This window comes from Nomascus leucogenys, chromosome 21 (assembly GCF_006542625.1).
Source record: "Nomascus leucogenys isolate Asia chromosome 21, Asia_NLE_v1, whole genome shotgun sequence".
Taxonomy (NCBI): Eukaryota; Metazoa; Chordata; class Mammalia; order Primates; family Hylobatidae; genus Nomascus; species Nomascus leucogenys.
In genome coordinates this window covers 32,116,375-32,138,984 of record NC_044401.1, presented here as the reverse complement: position 1 = coordinate 32,138,984, position 22,610 = coordinate 32,116,375, and the positions used below count along the sequence as shown (strand labels likewise).

Here is a 22,610-nt window from a genome sequence, read left to right as displayed (position 1 = left end):
CCAATTTTCCAGAAGACTGATTTAGATTGTTTTATGTTGTATGACTGTAAAAGAACAAAACAGAAAAGGATTCACTTGTTTGATATTTTATTCTGTCTGTAACCCAAATCTTATTTTTTTTTTCCTGGCAATTTGAACTATTACAAATGACACATACTGATTTTAATATATCCAATAAGATTGTATGGAGCTCCAACAAATAAAATATTTTGATAATAAGAATAAGAGTGGGTAGATTTTCTTCATCTTGACTCTTTTGCAATATCTAGTGGCGTATTTTCATCATACAGCTCAAGATACAAAGTATAACATCTGACAAGTGTTAAGTCTTAGACTTCTGACCCTTTTTGTAAGCTTTATTATAGTTTATTTGACTTAGTATTCCTTTCTGATTTATTAGGGTACAGATCTAATTAGTAGAAAAATTATTCTAGTATGTAAAAAAAAAAGTTGTCCTCACTGAAGCTTCAAATTCTTGTCCTGATTCTGATCCTTGGGGGAAGTAGAGATTTCAACTGAAAAAACAGGGCTGGCAGATTGCATGAGTCAGTCCTGTTAGTGACCAGCTTCGGAGAAAACAATAGGAGTAAAACAGAGTCGGCAATTAGCACAGGTCTAGGTGGACAATGTGCAGAGAGCAAGACTGTTGCAGAAGTCTGGAAGTAGCAGAGTTTGTGTGGGTAACCTTAAAGGACAAAGTTAGAAACAGAGGAAGTAGTCTACTCTCAGGCAGCAGACAGCAAAATAAAATTCGATACCAGATCAAAGGCCTTATGGGTAGAGTTCTTAAGTACATCTTCCCATAGGTAGAACTTGGCTTATTGTACTGACACATCTAAACTTCCTATAGGAACTAAGTGGGATACTTGGGTGGAGACCACATGCACTGAGGTTAAGGAAAATGAAGGCTGACACCCTGTGGTTGTTGAAATCCTGTCACATCAGTGACATGGAATTTAAGTTAGGAAATGAAACTTACTGGTTGGAGATTAAATACATTTTAAAAACTTCCAAATGTGTGCAACGTTTGTCTTGGCTAAAGTCTCATGAGTGTAATGTTATACATTGAGAACTATGTAGCCAAGTGATACTTGAAGTGATTCCTGTCATCCTGATGTAGGTTTTCCTTTAGTACTTGTCTATAAAATATAATGAATTATAATGATAAAAATCACACAGTATAAAATATTCACTTAAGGCCGGGCGTGGTGGCTCACGCCTGTAATCCCAGCACTTTGGGAGGCCGAGGCGGGCGGATCACGAGGTCAGGAGATTGAGACCATCCTGGCTAACACGGTGAAACCCCGTCTCTACTAAAAATACAAAAAAATTAGCCGGGCGTGGTGGTGGGTGCCTGTAGTCCCAGCTACCCGGGAGGCTGAGGCAGGAGAATGGCTTGAACCCGGGAGGCGGAGCTTGCAGTGAGCTGAGATCGCGCCACTGCACTCCAGCCTGGGCGACAGAGCGAGACTCCGTCTCAAAAAAAAAAAAAAAATTCACTTAATACGTGGAATTTTCTAAAATGTTAATAGAATTATAGAATATTATATGCTGAAGATTGATAATCCACATATTCAATTTAATCTAATAAATTACTAATGGGTATCGATATGTACCATGACATGTGTGAGGCCTTGAAAAAAAGTCTAAAAAGGTATATCATAATCCCAGTTTGGGAAAGTTTCATGTCCAATGGGTAAACTAGAAAAAAATGTAAGAAATGTTGCATTTTAATGTTCTCTTAAAGTGACTCACAATGGAATATGACTTTTAGTCATGATTTAACCATTCTAAAATGTGACATGAATTATTATTCACTAGAAACCAGTTTAAAGATACCTTTTAAAGTTTCCAGCAAGGAGTATGTGATCACCTTTATAAATATAACACTTAAGGAAAGAAAACTATGAATGTAAGTATTCACAAATTGCTAGCAGGTTCTTGAATAAATCATGCTACGTAAATTCAACAGTGCTATTCTTACCAAGTTAATTTGGTCTAAAACTAATTAACATACAACTTACTTAATATGCTGGTATCTTTTGTTAGAAGTGGTCATAAAATGTGTCTGAAATCCTCCAATTAATTGTCTTAGGCATTTTTATTTTATTCAGCATGAATCCAAAATACACACTTGTCTGATTGTTGAACCATTTAAAACCAACGGTGTATTGGAAAAATCATTTTATCCAGAGTTAAGTACTATTTAATAGAGTTTTACTCATTGGTCATATAGTAGAGTGTTATACGCAGCTAAGATGAAATCTTCCAGAATTTCGAGTTTTGAACTGTTAAATTACCCCACCGGTGGGTGGCAGGCAACTAATGGCTGTTAGGGCATGACCTCAAAGTGGCCTACTTAACCCATTCGCTTATTTTTAATAGCTCTGTGATATGTGAATAATATCCTTTTTTTCTTTTATTACACATGCTCATTTCTTTTATTCTTTATTCGTTCCTAGTTTAATCTTTTAAAATATTTTTAAATAAAATGTTTGAGTTTTTAATTTATTATTGAAAAGGACATTCAGGTAATGATTTATATTCTGTGTCCTCAAAGGGAAACATTTTTAAAAACATTGAATTCATTTCCACTGACAATATTATAATTCTTTATTTAGGTTCACTGTATATTTGAGACCTACTACATAGAAAAGTTACATGATATGAATGGTCTCTGATTAACTACGGCCTTTTGTGTTTTGGGAAACCGTGAGGTAAAATGAAAATATTTTCAAAGTTCACTCATTCAATAGGTCAGATCATTTTCCAGTGAACTGTCACTTACTTAAAAAATTTGTGTAGCGTGATGTTTCGAGCTCTTTTATACTCAACAGTGTCTAAATGGAACATTTTTTTTCCTCTGCTTTTTTTTTTTTTTTTGGTTTTTTGTGGCTTCTTACCCGTGGGGGATCCTGTGGAGAGATATTGAAGAGGACTTCCTAGTTCAGCTCTTTTTCACTCTGTTCTTATCACATATAGACAGAGTTTAGCTCTCAGTTTCAATTCAATAACTACTCACTGAATGCCTACTGTGTAGATAGCTATAGCTCAGGGTGCTGAAATAGTGAAACAAGGTTCCCGCTCACAGGGAACCCATTGAGTTATAGTATATTCCTCTTTGGACTGTTAAAGGTTTTTTCCTTATTCTTTCGTACTTGAAATGCTGTTTTAAAGTGAACTGTAGATGACATCATAAGTGTTTGTGAACTTGAAAAGATTAACAATGTGGATGTAGGATTTACTTAAAATATTCAGTTCATGGAAAATATTGTTAGGCAGCTCTATTGCTTAGCCAATAAACTATTAAGAAAATGTACACAATAAATAATCCATGTAGTAATTTTGGCAGTTTCTTGGTCCTTAAGAATGTGTTGTCCATTTTTAAATATATATTCATATATTTCAGTTCTAAAATTCTAAACCACGTTCTCCATACTTTCACTGTGATGTAGCATAGGAGTTTTACATCACAGAGGACTGAGACGTATTTAAGTAACTTGCTCAAGTTAATATGATTAAACTATAATGAAGCTTACATAAAACTTCATGTGTTCTACTTTTCAGAGCCTAGTTTTTAATTAGTCAAGTCTGGTAATAATCATAGAAACAACTGAAAGTATTATATGATTTGATAAGTTGAATTGGTTGAAATATTTCAGACATGAAAATATCTAATTTATCCTCAGGATTCCAAACCCCAAATAATTTTAAAATGTCATTGTAGATGTATTTTAAGTCACTTTACATTCTCCATGATATCATTCAGTTCTCATCATAATCCAAAGATGGAAGGAATCAGAAATTATTATCACCAGAAACTGACTTCATACAAGTGTCTACAGCCAAGTCTTTTGATTTCAAATCAGTACCTTTAGCCTTATTCCATGAAAATGGTTTAAATATGAAAGTCTTATATTCATATGTAGTGAGCAATTCAGTTTAACTTTAGTGATGTTATATAGGTTCCAAAATACAGTCTGGCTAAAATAGAGTTAAATTCCTTTTGTCCGGATTCACTGAGAATTGTAAGCTCCGTCTGTGTCAGTGGAACCTGTGTTAAGGGAAATGAAATTGAACATAGGAGGTGGGTAACATGTTCTATCCATATAGTATCATGGCAGGAATTTGAGATTTTTCCTTTTGGTGACCTCTTAAAAAATGTGTGAACAAAATATATGAGTATATATAATATACATGTATATTTAGTATTTATGTACACATAGTAACAAAATTATAAAATTATATATAAATACATATATTTATATAAGATAAATATTTATGTGAATAAATCATTGTTTTGAAAAGGGGTTGATATAGCACGAGTTCCTATTGTGATAATAACAAATTTGTGCCCTACTATTTTCCTCTGGCAGCTAAACAAGGCATCTATATCATGGCATGTAGGAGATAGAGTATGAAATAGACATTTTTTTTAAAGTGTGCTGTATCCAAATACAGTCACAAGCACAGACCTGCTTTATTTTTCACATTCAATATAAATCAATTCTAAAAATATTTGCAAGTATATATCTTCCTAAGCAATCAGAGTTCACAAAGAATGACAGCAAAGGGGATACAGTCATTTAGGTATTTATTATTTGAGTGTTTGGGAGGATGATTTTTTAAAGATATTTAGAATCACAATGATTTAGAATTTTCCCAAAGGTTATATATTTTATAATTATCTGCTCCTCTCACGAAGCATATAGGGAAGGTGCAGGTAACTTTAAAATGTATGACATTTGAGATTACCCTCTTGTGTAGTAAATGTGTACACTGAATTTTAAGTTTTGATATCCTAACTGTTCCCCCTACTCCATCAAATGTGCATTAAAATTTTTTAATCAAATTTTTTGTGGATTTATAGGTAGTTGTAAGAAATAATACAGAGAGCTCTTATGTACCTTTCACCCAACAAACAGCTGTAAAGCTATGAAACAACATCACAATGAGGAAATTGACACCGACACAGTTTAATAGTCTTACTTGGCTTTCATCAGTTTTACATGTATTTATTTTTGTGTGCATATGTGTAAGTGTGTGTGTGTTTGTATGTTTAGTTCTAGATAATGTTGTTGTTACACGTGTAGGTTCGTGTATCCAGCACTATAATCAAGAGACAAAACAGTTCAGAACCACAAGGATCCCTTCTTCCTCATAGAGCCACACCCATGTCCCTCTACTCTCCATCGCCCCTGCCATCCCTAGTCCTTGGCAACCAAACTCTGTTCTCTACCTCCATAAATTTGTTATCTCAAAACATCATATAAATGGATTCCATCTTTATTTATAGAGTTTTTGAGTGTATTCTTTGTGTGCCTTTCTTAGTGGTTGCTGTGGGTACTGCAATTAACAGATGTAATTGACACAGTCTACTACTAGTAGCAACATTTTACCACTTCAAGTATGGAAACCTTACTTCCACTAGGTATATTTGCCCTATCCACTTTTTTTCTTGTCTTAAGTATTCCTTCTATATATGGTGGACATTATCAAAGTTATACTTTTTGTTTTAATAATCTTATATTTGAAAAAACTCAGGAGAAGTGTAGTCTATTGTATTTTCTCATATTTTGTTATTTTTTCGTTCGTTCTTGATGCTTCAAGATTTCCTCATTACTAATTCTTTTATGTTTGAAAAAACTTTATTTTTTCTTTAAGACAGTCCTGCTAGAGGCAAATTATCTGTTTCTCTTTCTTCTAAGAACATATTTATTTCCTGATTCCTAAAGGATAGTTTTACTGGTTAAGAAATCATAGTTGACAGTTCTTTCTCAGAAGTTGAAAAATGCACCACTTCCTCTGGCCTCCATGACTTGAAATGGGAAATGCATTGTCATTTGAATTTGTATTCTCTTACAGGTAATAAGCTATTCCCTTGGGCTCCTTTCAAGAAGTTTGTTTATCTAGTTTTCGTCTAGTTTTCGTCTAGTTTTCACAGTAAAGTTCACTCTCCTGTGAGAAATGCCCCCACTCATCTGACAGGAGGTGGAGCTCAGGCAGCAATGCTAGCTTTTCGAAGTTTCCTCTTGATGTATCTCGACATAGAGTTATTTGGGTTTTTCCTACTTGGGTTTCACTCAGCTTCTTGATTGATTCTCTATCTTCCTGACTTTTGCCAAATTTGGAATGTTTCCAACCATTACTTCTTTGAATACTCTTTTAGTCCCACTCTTGTTCTTCTTTCCTTCTGGGACTGTAATGATACCACTGATGGATATTTCATTATTGTCTCACAGGTCCCTGGGGCTCTGTTCTTTGCTATCTTTTCTTTTTGTTCTTCTATTTTCTCTCAGATATTCAGATTGGGTGAATTCTATTTCTCTGCCTTTAAATTAACTGATTCTATCCTCTGTCATTTTCACTGTACTATAGAGCGAATCCAATTAGTTTTTATATTGGCTTTTGTATATGTGTTTCTATAACGTCCATTTTTAATAACATTTTTCATGCTAAGGTTTTCTGTTTTTTTTCATTTGTGTCAAGATAATTAGTAACTGCTTATTAAAGTATTTTTATAATGGTTGCTTAAAAATTTTTGTCAAAAATTTCAATATTTGATTCATCTCAGTATAGGCATCTGTTATTTTTTCTCATTCGGTTATGATTTTCCTGGTGTTTAGTATGACTAGTAAGTTTTTTTTATTATATGCTGAACATTTTGATTATGTTAAGAGACTCTGGATGCTAATTAAATTTATTCTAAGAAGGAGTTGCCCTGTTTAGGTATAACATGATAGTCCTAGCTTTCAATTATGGGCTGTGGTTCTAATGAGAATTTAATTTTTAGGGACTTTGTGCTGCTATTTGGACAGGTTGATTTGTCTAATTCTACTGGGGGCCACACTGATCTCTTCTGGTCCACCGAAGGGAGAAGAGGAGATTCCCCAGGCTAAGCTGTAGTGGTCTAGGTGAGGTAAAAAATGCTCTAGCTCAGCGGTCCCCAACCTTTTTGGCACCAGGAACCAGTTTTGTGGAAGACAATTTTTCCATGGATGGTGGGCGGTGTGTGTGGGGGATGGTTTGGGGATGAAATTGTTTGACCGCAAATCATCAGGCATTAGTTAGATTCTCATAAGGAGCACACGACCTAGATGCCTCATATCCAGAGTTCACAATAGGGTTCACTCTCCTATGTGAAGTGCCCCTGCTCAGGCAGTAATGTCGGCTGGCTCATGGCTCACCTCCTGCTGTGTGACCCAGTTCCTAACAGATTGCAAACTGGGACTGGCCCATGGCCTAGGTATTGGGGACCCTTGCTCTAGCTAATGAAAAGAAGATTACTTTCAGGGCTCTGTACTTGTTGTAGAGACATCCCCACCCCCCGCATATACCCTCCCGCCTCACCCTCCACACACACTACTAGAGCTGCTTATCTGCTCAGTACCTCTAGATGGAGAGGAGAAGTCTTAGGCATCCTGGAAAAAGAGGTCACTTTCTCTGGCTGTTTGCTGTTAGTAAGGCTCGTACTTCACTCTCCTTGCAGGTAACCCAGTCTCTCCTGATATTGTTGGATGGATTCTCATTTGATCAGCAATAAAAATGAGTCTACCTAGACTACCTTCTGTTTCTAGTTTGTGGTTGGGAGAAGCTGGGTCTGGATCGTCTTTTGCTGTTGTTTGGGAAGCTATTGGGATTTTCCTTGGGTGCTGGTGTCTTTAACCAGCCCTCCTCACTCTTTCTACCTTTTAGAGGACTCTTTTAGTTGCTGCTTGCTTAATTCCTGATTCTACAGCTCTACTTAGTATAACACATAATGATAAACTTTTTAATGCTTTTCTTTTTCCCCCAAAATGAGTCAAGTGAAGCATAATTCAGCAAGATGCTAAAGTATCTTCTGTGAAAATGAGTGTCTTGTGATAGAAAAGGTGATTCAGACCAAAGACTGTATTAACATACAGTACAGCAGTGGCATCAACCAATCAGAGCAAATTTAAAAGTCAGATAGTTTACAGGTGCCTTTCTGCTCAATATCAGCTCAAGTTGAAATAGTTCAAATGCCTCTACTGCAGAGAGCTTGTAACATGCCAATATTTTTGTTGTTGCCTTGGAAGGCCTGCAGCAGTCACAGTTTACCAAATTTATCTGTCCATAGAAGTGAACCCATTTGGTTTATAGCTTTTCTTGGCACTGGCATTCTATGAAAGATTTGCAGAGGAAAGTTATGTTTATCAACATCAGTATCTACCTCATCTGAAGTATTGTATTAGATGTAATCATTTAATTAAAAAGTTATTTCTGAAAACATTAAGGAGCACCTAATTCTACTTTGATTTTTAAAAATATGATAAAGTATTTCAATATATTTAAACTTTCTTTTAAACTGTTCCAAGAAATAAGATTTCAATGTATGGCCAAAGAAAACATTTATTGTATTGTGTTGAAAATATATAGTCTAAAAATACTGACTGTTTCTGATGTCCTTATTTACATTTTCAATATTTTCTCTTTTCAGCTTTAAGGGACAATAGGATCGAGCTGGTTCGCGCTTCCTGGCATGAATTGAGTATTAGTGTCAGTGATGTGTCTCTCTCTGATGAAGGACAGTACACCTGTTCTTTATTTACAATGCCTGTCAAAACTTCCAAGGCCTATCTCACCGTTCTGGGTAAGTGCAAGGGACTAACACCATGTAATCACAAAACCAGAATGATATATATTGCCACAGCAACAGAATTCAATACAAAAATATATTTTGAAGATTACATGAATAGATACGGTTTAATCCTTTCTCTGCTACATTTTAACACAGGCGTTTTAAAATCATTTAGTCACTTTCCGCATTTTATAAAGGGACAAAAATAGATTCAAAGATGTATATGACTGCTAGAAGGCACATAGCTATTTTGTTTCTTAGCCAGCAATAGACACCGGTTCTCTTGATTTCAGCTAATTTCTTTTTTATCAAATAGTCTATATATTGTATATATTCTGATCCTTTTACAACATGGCACAGTAATGAGCATAGTGAGTTCAACTTGTGTTCTATACTGTGCTCCTTTATTTGATCATGTAAGTCACCTAATAAGGGCCTTTCTTGCTAACTTGTGGCTCTCAAATATGACCTGCTTGGGTATTTAGTGCATTTAAATGACCCTGATATTTCCATGTGTCTTCTCTCCTTTTAAAATTATATTTTCTAGATTCCTAAATGAAGTACCTAATGTCGCTTGAGCTTGCAGCTTGTAGTTTCTTTGTGCTTTTATTCTCTAAATATTGGGCCATTTTCCCAAAGGTGAAAGTGACACAAGAAAAGCAATACATTCATAGAGATTCTGAGGAAATAAAGTTGCAGCTCCTAGCTCTCTGTGATTCCACAAACGTCAGTGCCCCAATCAGCTGAAATTGCTGCAGTTCATTGAAACACACCTGCATGCTGAACAAGTTAGAGGAATTTAAAGATTGATTTTTTTCCCCCAAGCTTGCTTCCCTCTTTAGATAGAAAAAGGCACAATGTTCCATTTAAAAGGACTAACACATGCTGTTCTTTTGGGTGGGAATATTAAAGTTAATCCAGCTAGTGAATTGGTTTTGTGCATAGGATATAAAACATATTTCTCTGCAAGTCACACTGGGACTATTTTATAAAAATCTTCACAAGTTTGCCATTAAAGACAAAATATATCCACTAAAATGGAGTATTTCAGGATAACAACTGCATAAGGTTAATGTATTCTTCTGTAGAGAGCCAATTTGAAATCCAAAGAATAGATGACTGATGAATTCACTTTATTAAATGGTGATGTGGAATAGATTTTTTAAAAAGAAAGCAGGTAGTATGTAGGTGAAGACAAAAAATGTTAAGAGGAGTTGTGTTAATTTTTCATGTATCTTTGTTGTTCCTGTTGTTTAATTTCTACTTCTCATATTGGTGCTTTCCAACATTCTTCTTTTTTTTTTTTTTTTTGAGATGGAGTCTCACTCTGCAGCCTGGCTGGAGTGCAGTGGCGCCATCTCAGCTCACTGCAACCTCTGTCTCCCACGTTCAAGCGATTCTCCTGCCTCAGCCTCCTGAGTAGCTGGGATTACAGGTGCCTGCCACCACACCCGGCTATTTTTTTTTTTTTTTTTTGTATTTTTAGTAGAGACGGGGTTTCACCATGTTGGCCAGGATGGTCTCGATAACTTGACCTCGGCCTCCCAAAGTGTTGGGATTACAGGGATGAGCCACCGTGCCTGGCCGCAAAATACAGAGATGATAATATTCTTTTTAAGCTTTAAGAACTATATGCCATCAGGAAAGAAAGAAGCTAAAGTTAAATCATAATTTGGTAAGGGATAAAGAAATATGTTTTGTGAGTTTTTTTTTTTAATGCAATATACCTTTTAAAATCTCTACACTAGTGATTGTAAAATACATTAAATGATTGTTTTTAAGATTTACAAGAGTATTTTGACAGGTAAAATTTTACAGTTGAGGCCAGGCATGGTGGCTCATGCCTGTAATCCCAGCACTTTGGGAGGCTGAGGTAGGTGGATCACTTGAGGTCAGGAGTTTGAGACCAGCCTGGCCAACATGATGAAACCCCATCTCTACTAAAAAATACAAAAATTAGTCCAGGCACGGTGGCTCATGCCTATAATCCCAGCACTTTGGGAAGCTGAAGTGGGCAGATCATGAGGTCAGGAGTTCGAGACCATCCTGGCCAATATGGAGAAAGCCCCGTATCTACTAAACGTACAAAAATTAGCCGGGCGTGGTGGCACCCACCTGTAATCCCAGCTACTCGGGAGGCTGAGGCAGGAGAATTGCTTGAACCTGGGAGGTGGAGGTTGCAGTGAACAGGGATTGCACCATTGCATTCCAGGCTGGGGTCAGAGCAAGACTCTATCTCAAAAAAAAAAAAAAAAATACAAAAATTAGTTGGGCATGGTGGTGCACACCTGTAATCCCAGCTACTTGGGAGTCTGAGGCAGGAGAATCACTTGAACTTGGGAGGCAAAGATTGCAGTGAGCCGAGATCAAGCCAGTCCACTCCAGCCTGGGCGACAGAGCAAGACCCTGTCTCAAAAAAAAAAAAAAAAATTACAATTTAATTTTAAAAACTGCTTTGAGCTATATGCATCTTCCATACTTTTTTGATACTATATATATGTATATATCTGTACACATATATATGTGTATGGATGCATATATACATTTATGTGTATGCATATGTATATACATTTATGTGTACGCATATAGACATATACACCTATGTATGTATACACACACACATGAAGCAGTTTATTACATAGTAGTTTGTTAATCTTGATTGAACTTCTTGTCAGTTAACCATCCAGTTCAGTTTCATGTGTGAAAGTAATAGACATAATAACAAATCAACCCTGAAGATTGATGCTCACTTCATCATTTGCTTAAATTTCAGGTGTTCCTGAAAAGCCTCAGATTAGTGGATTCTCATCACCAGTTATGGAGGGTGACTTGATGCAGCTGACTTGCAAAACATCTGGTAGTAAACCTGCAGCTGATATAAGATGGTTCAAAAATGACAAAGAGATTAAAGGTAAAGAATAGAAAAATGAAAATCAAAATTAATGTGCTGAAACCAGTATGACATGTTAAGAAAAAGGCATTTTACATTATTTTTCAAACCATAGTGTCTCTTACAGATTATGCATCATTTGAACAAGATTTACCCATTCTTAAGTAAGGTAATTTTACAAGATATATTAATATGTAAGTGTGATCCCTGTGTGCCTCATTTTCCTCTTCTGTAAAATAGGTTTAAAAATAATATATGCCTTATTGAAAAGTTGAGGGAATAATTAAGTTAATATATGAAGAAACATATAGATTCATACTTCTCAATATTACATATTAGATATCTTATTTCAGAACTCATATATAATATTTAGGTTAAAGACAGAGAAACTGTATAAATTATTTCTTCAGCTTAGTTTTGGGAATTATAGTGTTCTGAGAATAAAACTGGTTAAACATCAATAAATTTGATTCCTGTTAATTCTCACCAAAGGCAAAAATGTGTACTTGTCTTAAGTAAAAGTGCATACTTTAAATTCTTTATACATGTAAATTTAAACTCTCTCTCTCTATCACACACACACACACACACACACACACACACTCATACATTCTTTAGGAGGGGAATAAGTTTATAAGGGAGATGGCTTGGTATTTAAGAATTGTTTATGATGATTATTAAAACATATTTCCTATGTAATATGTATTATTTTCAACATTATCTTCTATGAAACAGGTTTATGCAAACCATTCTGCTTATTTTAAAATGTTATTTATCTATTTATTTTTAAGAGATAGGGTCTTGCTGTCTCACCCAGGCTGGAATGCAGTGGTACGATCATAGCTCACTGTACCTCGCACTGCTAGGCTCCAGTGATTTTCCCGCCTCAGCCTCCTGAGTAGTTGGGAATACAGGCGTGCATGACCATGCTTGGCTAACTTGTTTTATTTTTTGTAGAGATCATGCTATGTTGCCTAGGCTGGTCTCGAACTTCTGGGCTAAAGTGACCCTCCTGCCTCAGCCTCCTAAAGTGCAAGGATTGCAGGTGTGAGCCACCGTGCTCAGACGTTCTGAATATTTTAACCTATAATTGTGATACCTTATATCACACTAATTAAATCTTTGTAATGGGCATGCAGGCTTAGCAGATAAGATTGCCTGTATTACTGAGAAATTGTGATTATAATCCATACAATTATTTTTATCAATTTCCTGTTTTAATTACTCTTTCTCTGCATGTTTTTCCCAAAAAAGGCCCTTATCCATAATTTTACCCTGATAACTACTCTTGCCTTAGTATTTCTTATAAATATACATTATTGCATTACATTTTGAGAAATACAAGTCCCAAGACACAAGTTAGACATCTTATTATGCTAAATTAAATTTCAGGTTACTGTGTAGCCTGATTCTTGAATTCTGTCAAGGCTCAGTAACATCCATTCTAATTCTGCCTCTAGGATATGTTAGTCTGGACATTTCTGGACTTGGTTAGATCTCTCTTTAATGGATGTTCCACACTGCTTCCAGAGTTATCTTACTACAACAAGAATCTGATCCAGGCACTTTTCTGCTTAAGCATTTCTAATGGAAAGCCCTAAACTTTAGAATAAATTTAAAATCTGCTTCCTGTATCCTGTAAGAATTCTCCAGGCAGTGAACTCTTACACATCACATATTTCCTTTTGTGTGAAGGTCTTGGCTTACACTAAAATGCACTTCTTAGATACAATCTTTCAATGAATTACTTTATTACCTACATGTTTTTTCTTCCTAAATTCTGACACAATTAGTTAATTAATTAGTTGTTTACTCACTTCTCACTTTCTTATTATTTTATTTTTGTTCCAAGGATTTGCCTCCCTTGTATCCTCAAGGAGGTCATACACTTTCACATATTAAGTACCTCATTCATACTGATTGATTGTTTTTCACATTGTAGCTGCATGACAAACCCATGATATACTCAGACATTTATAAAGGAAGTGAATTTTTGACAAAATTGGCCTCTGTTTTAAATGCCAAACAGATTTAATCATACATTGAGCAGGAGGGGAAAGATTTTTACTCATATGAAGAAATACGAAAAGTTTAATCTTGCAAACAACATAGTTTAAAATCATGTGAATCAAGATCAGAACAACAATGAAGACAGAAACAGGTACAGAATCAGAATATGGTTCTATGCTGTATTGAAAACTTGTGAATATCCCATTTTTTCTATGCTCTTCAATGCACTGCCATTTACAGAGCATTCATCTCTACACTTGCATCTATCTGTCTATGTATCTAGGTATCTATCTATCTAATCATATAATTCTTTAGCATGTTTACATTATTTGTCTACCTAACCAGGTGGTGACCTTTCTGAGTGGCATATATTTTATTTTTGTAAGTGTATATGTGAATACAGGTAGGTAAAGACTACAGCACAAAGTGAATATTCACTATAGTCGCTGTTTCTGGATGTGCTAAGCAAAATTTCACTCTTCTGCGTTAGCAAATCCTCCTTATTTAAAGGAGTAATCCACATTATCTGGCACTATTTTGTCTTTTCAGGGATAAAAGTTTGACTTCTTATTACCATCTAACTGTTTTTAGTATAATATCACTTGACACATTTTAAAAACACACTCCCTAGCATAAAATAAGGCAAACGGAAAAGACAGGGTAATCAAATTCAATTAAATTCAATTCAATAAGAAATTGTTAAAATGCCTCTCAATTTCACAGTATTCTATGGTGCATTAGTGAAGATGGAAATGAGAAACCAAGAAACTTGACCTGCAGCTGTTTAAGATGTCTTTGGGGTTATCAAACATGTTATGGAGAATATTTTCCTAAAAATAGAAACGTTTATACAAATCTTTATCTTTTCTCTATCACTACCTAATATATTAATTTTATATCCAAGTTTCTGGGTAAAAGTCACTTGAAAGTGCCAGTTTATCACATTTTCTTGGCCAGAATATGTCCATACTTGATTATAGAACAGTGGTTCTGAAGCTGTAGCCATTAAGCACAGGGCATCATCAAGTACAGGGCTTGCTGAATCTCAGATTATCAGGCCTTGATCCAAGATTTTCTGGTGGAGCAGGCCCACGGGGGAGCCTGAAATTGTGCGTGTTTACCGTTGTGTTAAATGTGTGAATGATATTGACGCTCCTGTTTCAGGATCACGTTGGTATGAAGAATATAAAATGAGGATTATCAGTAAACTATACAGAAGTCCTGCCTCTGTCTCTGAGCTTTCTTTTTCTCCTTTGCTAAATAAGGATAATAATGGTTGCCTCAGAGTGCTTTTGCAAGAATTCTGTATAAAATGATATGAATGAAGTGTTTTCAGACTACAAGGAATCACTGAATACATTTTAGATATTATTATCATTATCACTGTAATTTTTATTTTCAGGAAATCATGATGAGTTGTACCAATTCCTGAATTAGTCCTAGAAATATAAACAAATAAAACAAAAATATTCCTCCCAGGCTTTCACAGTTGAGAAAGAGACATAAAAACATAAGATGTAACAAGCACAGGTATATGAACTGGCTACAGTTTTGTGCAGAAGTAGCAGATATCAGCCCTACTTGGTGGGAGAGGTTAACAACAGTTCATTGATGGAAGCAGGCACTCAGTAAAGATCTGTTTATGCAGTAAATGTGTCTTAAACAATGTATAAAGCAAACAGTGACAGAGGCAAGTCTCAGTTGATCTTGAGGTTTATTTTGCCAAGGTTGAGGACGTGCCCAAGAAAATAACACAAATCACAGAAACATCTCTGGTCTGTGCCTTTTCCAAAAAGGGTTTGGAGGACTTCAATATTTAAAGGGGAAAGAGCAAGCAGGAGGGGAATAAGAAGGGAAAAAAGGGGTTTGGGGGAAGGGTAGACAATGAGGCAAGTGGTTACATTCTTGTGAGGGTTTGATTAGCTCTCAGTTCATCTATATTTTACATGAGAGAGTAGGGGAAAAGTAAATTATGCACTTGTCTCTCACTCAGTCAATCTACATTTTACATAAGATAACCATGTGAACAGATGAAGTGAAGGAAGGAGTCAATTATGCACTGGTCTTGGATAGGCAGAGGGATTATCTCTAGTCTTTCTTTGTTTCATACCTATGAAGAAAAGCTGGTAATTTGCATTGTCATGGTTAGAATGTACAGAACTCTGTTTTAGGGCTAGTTTATAGGGAAGGCATGTATTCTGATAGATTATCGGACCCAGAAGGAATTTCCTTGTCAGTAATTTTGGAGAGAGATCATTTGGGGAGATACATGGCCTTCTATTATTATAAGGCTATGACATAGGTTTGTGAAATTGTAGCTATCAGTTAGTGAAAGGCTTTTTTTTTTTTTCTTCATTATTGAGATCCCAAGCTTAACTTTCCCTTTGGTGCAGTGATTTTGGGATCCTGAGATTCCTATTTTCTTTCACAAAGGAGTGGAATTCATCATATGTGTTTGGGACAAAAGTAGGTGGTAGGACACTTTGAAGGAATGAATTTCATATATCTATGCAGAGTAACTGCATGTGATTGAAATAACTACGAAACTTTATGTGTGGTACCGGCATGAGAAGTAAACAGAGAGGCAGGGTTCAGTTATGTCATGAAAGAGCTTTTATTCCAGATTAAGGGTTTGAAACTTATTCTATAGGCAATAGTGAGACTTTTTTTTAATAAGCTTTCAAAAGTAAAATGAAACAATCATAATTTCATCCAACTCTGTTTTTTATCCCCTCTATGTGAGTTTTACTCAGAAATCCCTTTGGTGCCTCTGGGCAGAGCTGCATCCAAAACCACAGGTAGTTTCACTGCAGCCTTTAATCTTCTGCATAGCAAGAAAGTGAATATCTGCTACTTAGTGTGAGAAAAGATGTGCATTGCCTTCCTAAGTCTGTCAGCTCCCTGAGAGCTTACATTTACATTAAACTTATCATTCCATGTATAAGTTTAGTTCTGTGCAGTTTGAGGATTTACTATTACAAAACTTAGAGATCTTTTCTACCTAACTAGCTTTTACATTAATGCATTAGGCAGCATTCTATGATAACTCTTAATTATCCACACCCTTGTATAGACCCTTCCCCTAGTGTGCAGGAGATAATTGTGAATATGATATGATATGATTGCCTCGAATATGATACCTTATATTACAAAATGGGTTTTGCAGTTATCACTGTGGGCCCCTTTTGAGTTCATCAAAGGGAAAGGATGGGCCTCATATAATTAGGCGAGGTCTTTAAGAAGGGGTAGAGTCAGAGAGACATTATTTTCCTGGCCTAGAAGAAAACAAATAGCTATGCTGTGAATTGTTTACGGATGCCATGTGGCAAAGAACTGTGGGTGATCTCTAGGAGCTGAAAGCAGTCCCAGGTGATAGCTAGTGAGAACATAGGGACATCAGACGTATAGTCTCAAGGAAATTAATTTACTAACAATCAGAGAGCTTGAAGAGGACCCTAACTCAGATTGAAACTATAGCCCCAGCTAACATCTTTATTTAGCCAAGTGACACTGAGCAGAGAACACGGCTTACCCATACCTTGATTCCTCACTCACAATCCCCGTATGTCGTGGGAAGGACCTGGTGGGAGGTAATTGAATCATGGGGGTGTGTTTTTCCCAGGCTGTTCCCATGATAGTGAATAAGTCTCATGAGATCTGATGGTTTTATAAAGGCTATTCCCCTGCATGCGCTCTCTTGTCTGCCACCATGTAAGATGTGCCTTTGCTCTTCCTTCGCCTTCCTCCATGATAGTGAGGCCTCCCCAGCCATGTGGAATTGTGAGTCCATTAACCCTCTTTTTCTTTATAAATTACTCATCTCAGGTATGTCTGTATTAGCAGCGTGAGACAGACTAATACACTAATGAGACACTGCTGTAAAGTTACCCAAAAATGTGGAGGTGACTCTGAAACTGGGTAACAGGCAGAAAGATAGGGACAGTTTGGAGGTCTCAGAAGAAGACAGGAAAATGTGGGAAAGTTTAGACCTGCCTAGAGATTTGGAGGGCTCAGAAAGCAGGAAGATGTGGGAAACTTTGGCACTTCCTAGAGACTTCTTGAATGGCTTTGATCAAAATGCTAATAGTGATATGGACAACAAAGTTCAGCCTCAGGTGGTCTCAGAGGGAGATGAGAAACTTGTTGGGAACGGGAGTAAAGGTCATCCTTGCCATGCAAAGAGATTGGTGGCATTTTGCCACTGCCATAGAGATCTGTGGAACAATTGAACTTGAGAGAGATAATTTAGAGTATATGGCAGAAGAAATTTCTGAGTGGTAAAACATTAAAGAGAAAGCAGAGCATAAAAGTAGGGGAAATTTGCAGCCTGCTGATGCAGTAGAAAAGAAAACCCCATTTTCTGGGGAAACAATTCCCTATTTAATAAATGGTGCTAGGAAAACTGGCTAGCCATATGTAGAAAGCTGAAACTGGATCCCTTCATTACACCTTATACAAAAATTAATTCAAGATGGATTAAAGACTCAAATGTTAGACCTAAAACCATAAAAACCCTAGAAGAAAACCTAGGCAATACCATTCAGGACATAGGCATGGGCAAGGACTTCATGTCTAAAACACCAAAAGCAATGGCAACAAAAGCCAAAATTGACAAATGGGATCTAATTAAACTAAAGAGCTTCTGCACAGCAAAAGAAACTACCATCAGAGTGAACAGGCAACCTTCAGAATGGAAGAAAATTTTTGCAATCTACTCATCTGACAAAGGGCTAATAACCAGAATCTACAATGAACTCAAACAAATTTACAAGAAAAAAACAAACAACCCCCTCACAAGTTGGCGAAGGATATGAACAGGCATTTCTCAAAAGAAGACATTTATGCAGCCAGAAGACACATGAAAAAATGCTCATCATCACTGGCCATCAGAGAAATGCAAATCAAAACCACAATGAGATACCATCTCACACCAGTTAGAATGGCCATCATTAAAAAGTCAGGAAACAACAGGTGCTGGAGAGGATGTGGAGAAATAGGAACACTTTTACACTGTTGGTGGGACTGTAAACTAGTTCAACCATTGTGGAAGTCAGTGTGGCGATTCCTCAGGGATCTAGAACTAGAGATACTATTTGACCCGGCAATCCCATTACTGGGTATATACCCAAAGGATTATAAATCATGCTGCTATAAAGTCACATGCACACGTATGTTTATTGCGGCACTATTCACAATAGCAAAGAATTGGAACCAAGCCAAATGTCCAACAAAGATAGACTGGATTAAGAAAATCTGGCACATATACACCATGGAATACTATGCAGCCATAAAAAATGATGAGTTCATGTCCTTTGTAGGGACATGGATGAAGCTGGAAACCATCATTCTCAGCAAACTATTGTAAGGACAAAAAACCAAACCCTGCATGTTCTCACTCATAGGTGGGAATTGAACAGTGAGAACTCATGGACACAGGAAGGAGAACATCACACACCGGGGCCTGTTGTGGGGTAGAGGAAGCAGGGAGGGATAGCATTAGGAGATATACCTAATGTAAATGATGAGTTAATGGGTGCAGCACACCAACATGGCACATGTATACATATGTAACAAACCTGCACGTTGTGCACATGTACCCTAGAACTTAAAGTATCATAAAAAAAAAAAAAGAAAACCTCATTTTCTGGGGAGAAATTCAAGTGGGCTGCAAAAATTTGCATAAGTAATTAGGAGCCAAATGTTGATCACCAAGACAGTGAGGAAAATGTCTCCAGGGCATGTCAGAGACCTTCAGGGCAGCCCCCACATTACAGGCCCAGAGGCCTAGAAGGGAAATATGGTTTCCTGGGCCAGGTCCAGGGACTTCTGTTGTGTGCAGCCTCTGGACATGTTGCCTTGCACCCCAGCTGCTTCAGCTCTAGCTGTGGCTAAAAGGGGCCAACATACAGCTCAGGATGCTGCTTCAGAGGGTGCAAGTCCCAAGCCTTAGTGGCTTACATGCGATGTTGAGCTTATGGGTGCAAAAAGTCAAGAATTGAGATTCTGGAACCTCTGCCTAGATTTCAGAGGATGTATGGAAATGCCTGGATGTCAAAGCAGAAGTTTGCTGCAGGGGCAGGGCCCTCATGGAGAACTTCTGCTAGGGCAATGAGGAAGGAAAATTGGGGTCATAACCCCCACAGAGAGTCCCGACTGAGGCACTGCCTAGTGGAGCTGTGAGAAGAGAGCCACTGTCCTCCAGACCTGAGAATGGTGGATCCACTGAATGCTTGAAGCCTGCACCTGGAATAGCTGCAGACACTCACGCCTGCTATGAATGCAGCTGGGAGAGGGGCTGTACCCTACATAGCCATGGGGGTGCAGTTGCCTAAGGTCATGGGAGCCTACTTCTTGCATCAGTGTGACCTGGACGTGGGAGCCCACCTCTTGCATCAGTGCAACCTGGATGTGAGACATAGAGTCAAAGGAGATCATTTCAGAGCTTTAAGATTTGGCTGCCCTGCCAGATTGTGACAATGCACAGGGCCTGTAGATCTTTCATTTTGGCCAATTTCTCCCATTTGCAACAGGTGTATTTACCAAATAACTATACCCCCATTTTATCTAAGAAGTAACTAACTACATTTGATTTTACAGGCTCATAGGCAGAAGGGACTAGCCTTGTCTCAGATGAGACTTCAGGCTGTGGACTTTTGAGTTAATGCTGAAATGAGTTAAGACTTCAGGGGACTGTTGGGAAGGCACGATTGCTTTTGAAATGTGGGGGCAATCTGTGTCCCCATCCAAATCTTATCTTGAATTGTAGATCCCATAATTCCCATGTGTTATGGGAGGGACCCAGTGGGAGGTAAATGAATCGTGGGGGAAGTTTTCCCATGCTGTTCTCATAATAGTGAATAAGTCTCATGAGATCTGATGGTTATATAAAGGGCAATTCCCCTGCACACTCTCTCTTGCCTGCTGCCGTGGAAGATGTGCCTTTGCTCCTCCTGTGCTTTCTGCCATGAGGCCTCCCAAGCCTTTGCTCCTCCTTTGCTTTCTGCCATGAGGCCACCCCAGCCATATGGAACTGTGAGTCCATTAAACCTCTTTTTCTTTATAAATTACTCAGCCTTGGGGGTGTCTTTATTAGTAGTGTGAGAATGGACTAATACAGTTCATTCTTTAAAATGTTGAGGTTAAGGCTGGGCACAGTGGCCCATGCCTGTAATCCCAGCCCTTTGTGGGGCTGAGGCAGGGGGATCAATTGAACCCAAGACTTGGACATCAGCCTGGACAAAATAATGAGATCCTCTCTCTACAAAAAATTTAAAAATTAGCTGGGTGTGGTGGCACATTAGTCTCAGCTGCTTAGGAGGCTGAGGTTGGAAGATCATTTGAATCTGGAAGTTGGAGGTTGCAGAGAGCCATGATAGCACCACTGCATTCTAACCTGGGCGACGTAGTAAGACCTTGTCTCAAATAAAAGAGAAAAAAGTTTGAGGTTGAAGTAATTATACAGAATTTAAAAGGTTATGCTTACAGTAGGTTTTTGAAGTTAAGTGACTTATAATGAGGAAAGAGATTTTGACTATATAAAGATCTGCCATTCTGTAATAAGAAATGTTTGTTTTAGCCTTTTAAAATAGCCATTTCTCATTATGTGTACAGTATGCTTCAAACAGAACTTCTCTCCACATGTGCTCCCTGCCCTGAGAATTATGCTGTGTACACCTGGTTAGCCACCAAAGCTGGACTCTGTAGTGGGTCATTGAAATTTGCCAGTATCTAATGGTATTGCCATTATTCTATAAGCCTTATTTACTTATTATATACCATGTGTTTCAAAATGTTTGGCCATTAAGCTCAAATTGACATTAGCTATGTTTCCTTGTGTGAGTAGGTTCTTGCCATACATTTTAATGTCAATCAAAGATAGTGCAGCTTCTAATTTTCAAGTTGGCAAAACATAGCATAATTTTACTGTAAGCTACTTAGTAAATAATATATCGGCAGTTGGAGAAGAGTGAATTTCTGAATGCTGTGTTTCTCAAAAAGTGTCCTTTAGACCACTTAGATTAGAATCACCTCAGGTGGTAGTTCACAAAATGCAGATTCTTGGTTTTAAAGTAGACTTACTAAGTCAGAATTCCTGGTTGTCAGGCCTAAAAATTCCATTATTTCTCATGTATCTGTAATGTTCCTTATTATTAATAGAGTTTCAGAACCCGTGGGATTAGAGACTAATAAGCAAAGCATTAATAGGTATTTAGGAAAGAAAGGAAGGGGCTTCCTAAAGTACTAAATTTAGAAAATGACTCAACATTCTGTGTACCTTATGAGTTCTTTCTTAGAGGAGGATTCTGTAATATAGAATCAGGATGTACGTTAGCATTATTAATGTTTCTGAGAATTATGACAATAATTGCTTTAACCTACATCTTAGTAATATTCTCTGGCCATATAACTCTATTTTTTTATTTCTTTCTTTATTTCTTGCTTGCTTGTTTTACTTTTTTTTGAATTAAGCTTTGTGGAAACTACTTGATAAATGGTAGATTACATTTTTATTTATTTTATTTGGTGTTGCAAAACTGGTTTTGTCCTAAGGACTCATTTAACATCAGTTGTATAAAACCTTAATTTGAATGAGTAAAATATTAACATGTAAACCAGACATTGCAAATTCTTTGAAATGAAACATAAAAGAAGAGGAAGAGATTTGTGTCCCCTGAGTTTAAAGTCCCTGCATCATGTATAATAAGAATGAATTTAAAATATCATTATTTAAACTTATAGTATATGCCATCGATCTATTATTTTATTTATTTATTTATTTATTTTTTGAGACGGAGTCTCGCTCTGTCGCCCAGGCTGGAGTGCAGTGGCGCAATCTCGGCTCACTGCAAGCTCCGCCTCCAGGGTTCACACCATTCTCCTGCCTCAGCCTCTCCGAGTAGCTGGGACTACAGGCGCCTGCCACCACGCCCGGCTAATTTTTTGTATTTTTAGTAGAGACGGGGTTTCACCGTGGTCTCGATCTCCTGACCTCGTGATCCGCCTGCCTCGGCCTCCCAAAGTGCTGGGATTACAAGCATGAGCCACCGCGCCCGGCTCGATCTATTATTTTTATGTTCCTTTACTTATACTTACTGCTTTGAAAGTGGTCTT

General features: G+C 37.2%; 1 protein-coding gene across 4 annotated transcripts in view; it reads left to right on the top strand.

Moving 5' to 3' along the window:
* Positions 1-22,610, top strand: part of CADM2 (cell adhesion molecule 2) — a 1,106,513-nt gene that overhangs the window by 918,084 nt on the left and 165,819 nt on the right. For all 4 annotated transcript variants that reach the window (XM_003255142.3, XM_030801642.1, XM_003255141.2 and 1 more), the window contains 2 exons: positions 8,459-8,611; positions 11,373-11,510. In XM_003255142.3, coding sequence (XP_003255190.1) covers positions 8,459-8,611; positions 11,373-11,510 — 291 coding nt within the window. The remainder of the gene's footprint in view (positions 1-8,458; positions 8,612-11,372; positions 11,511-22,610) is intronic.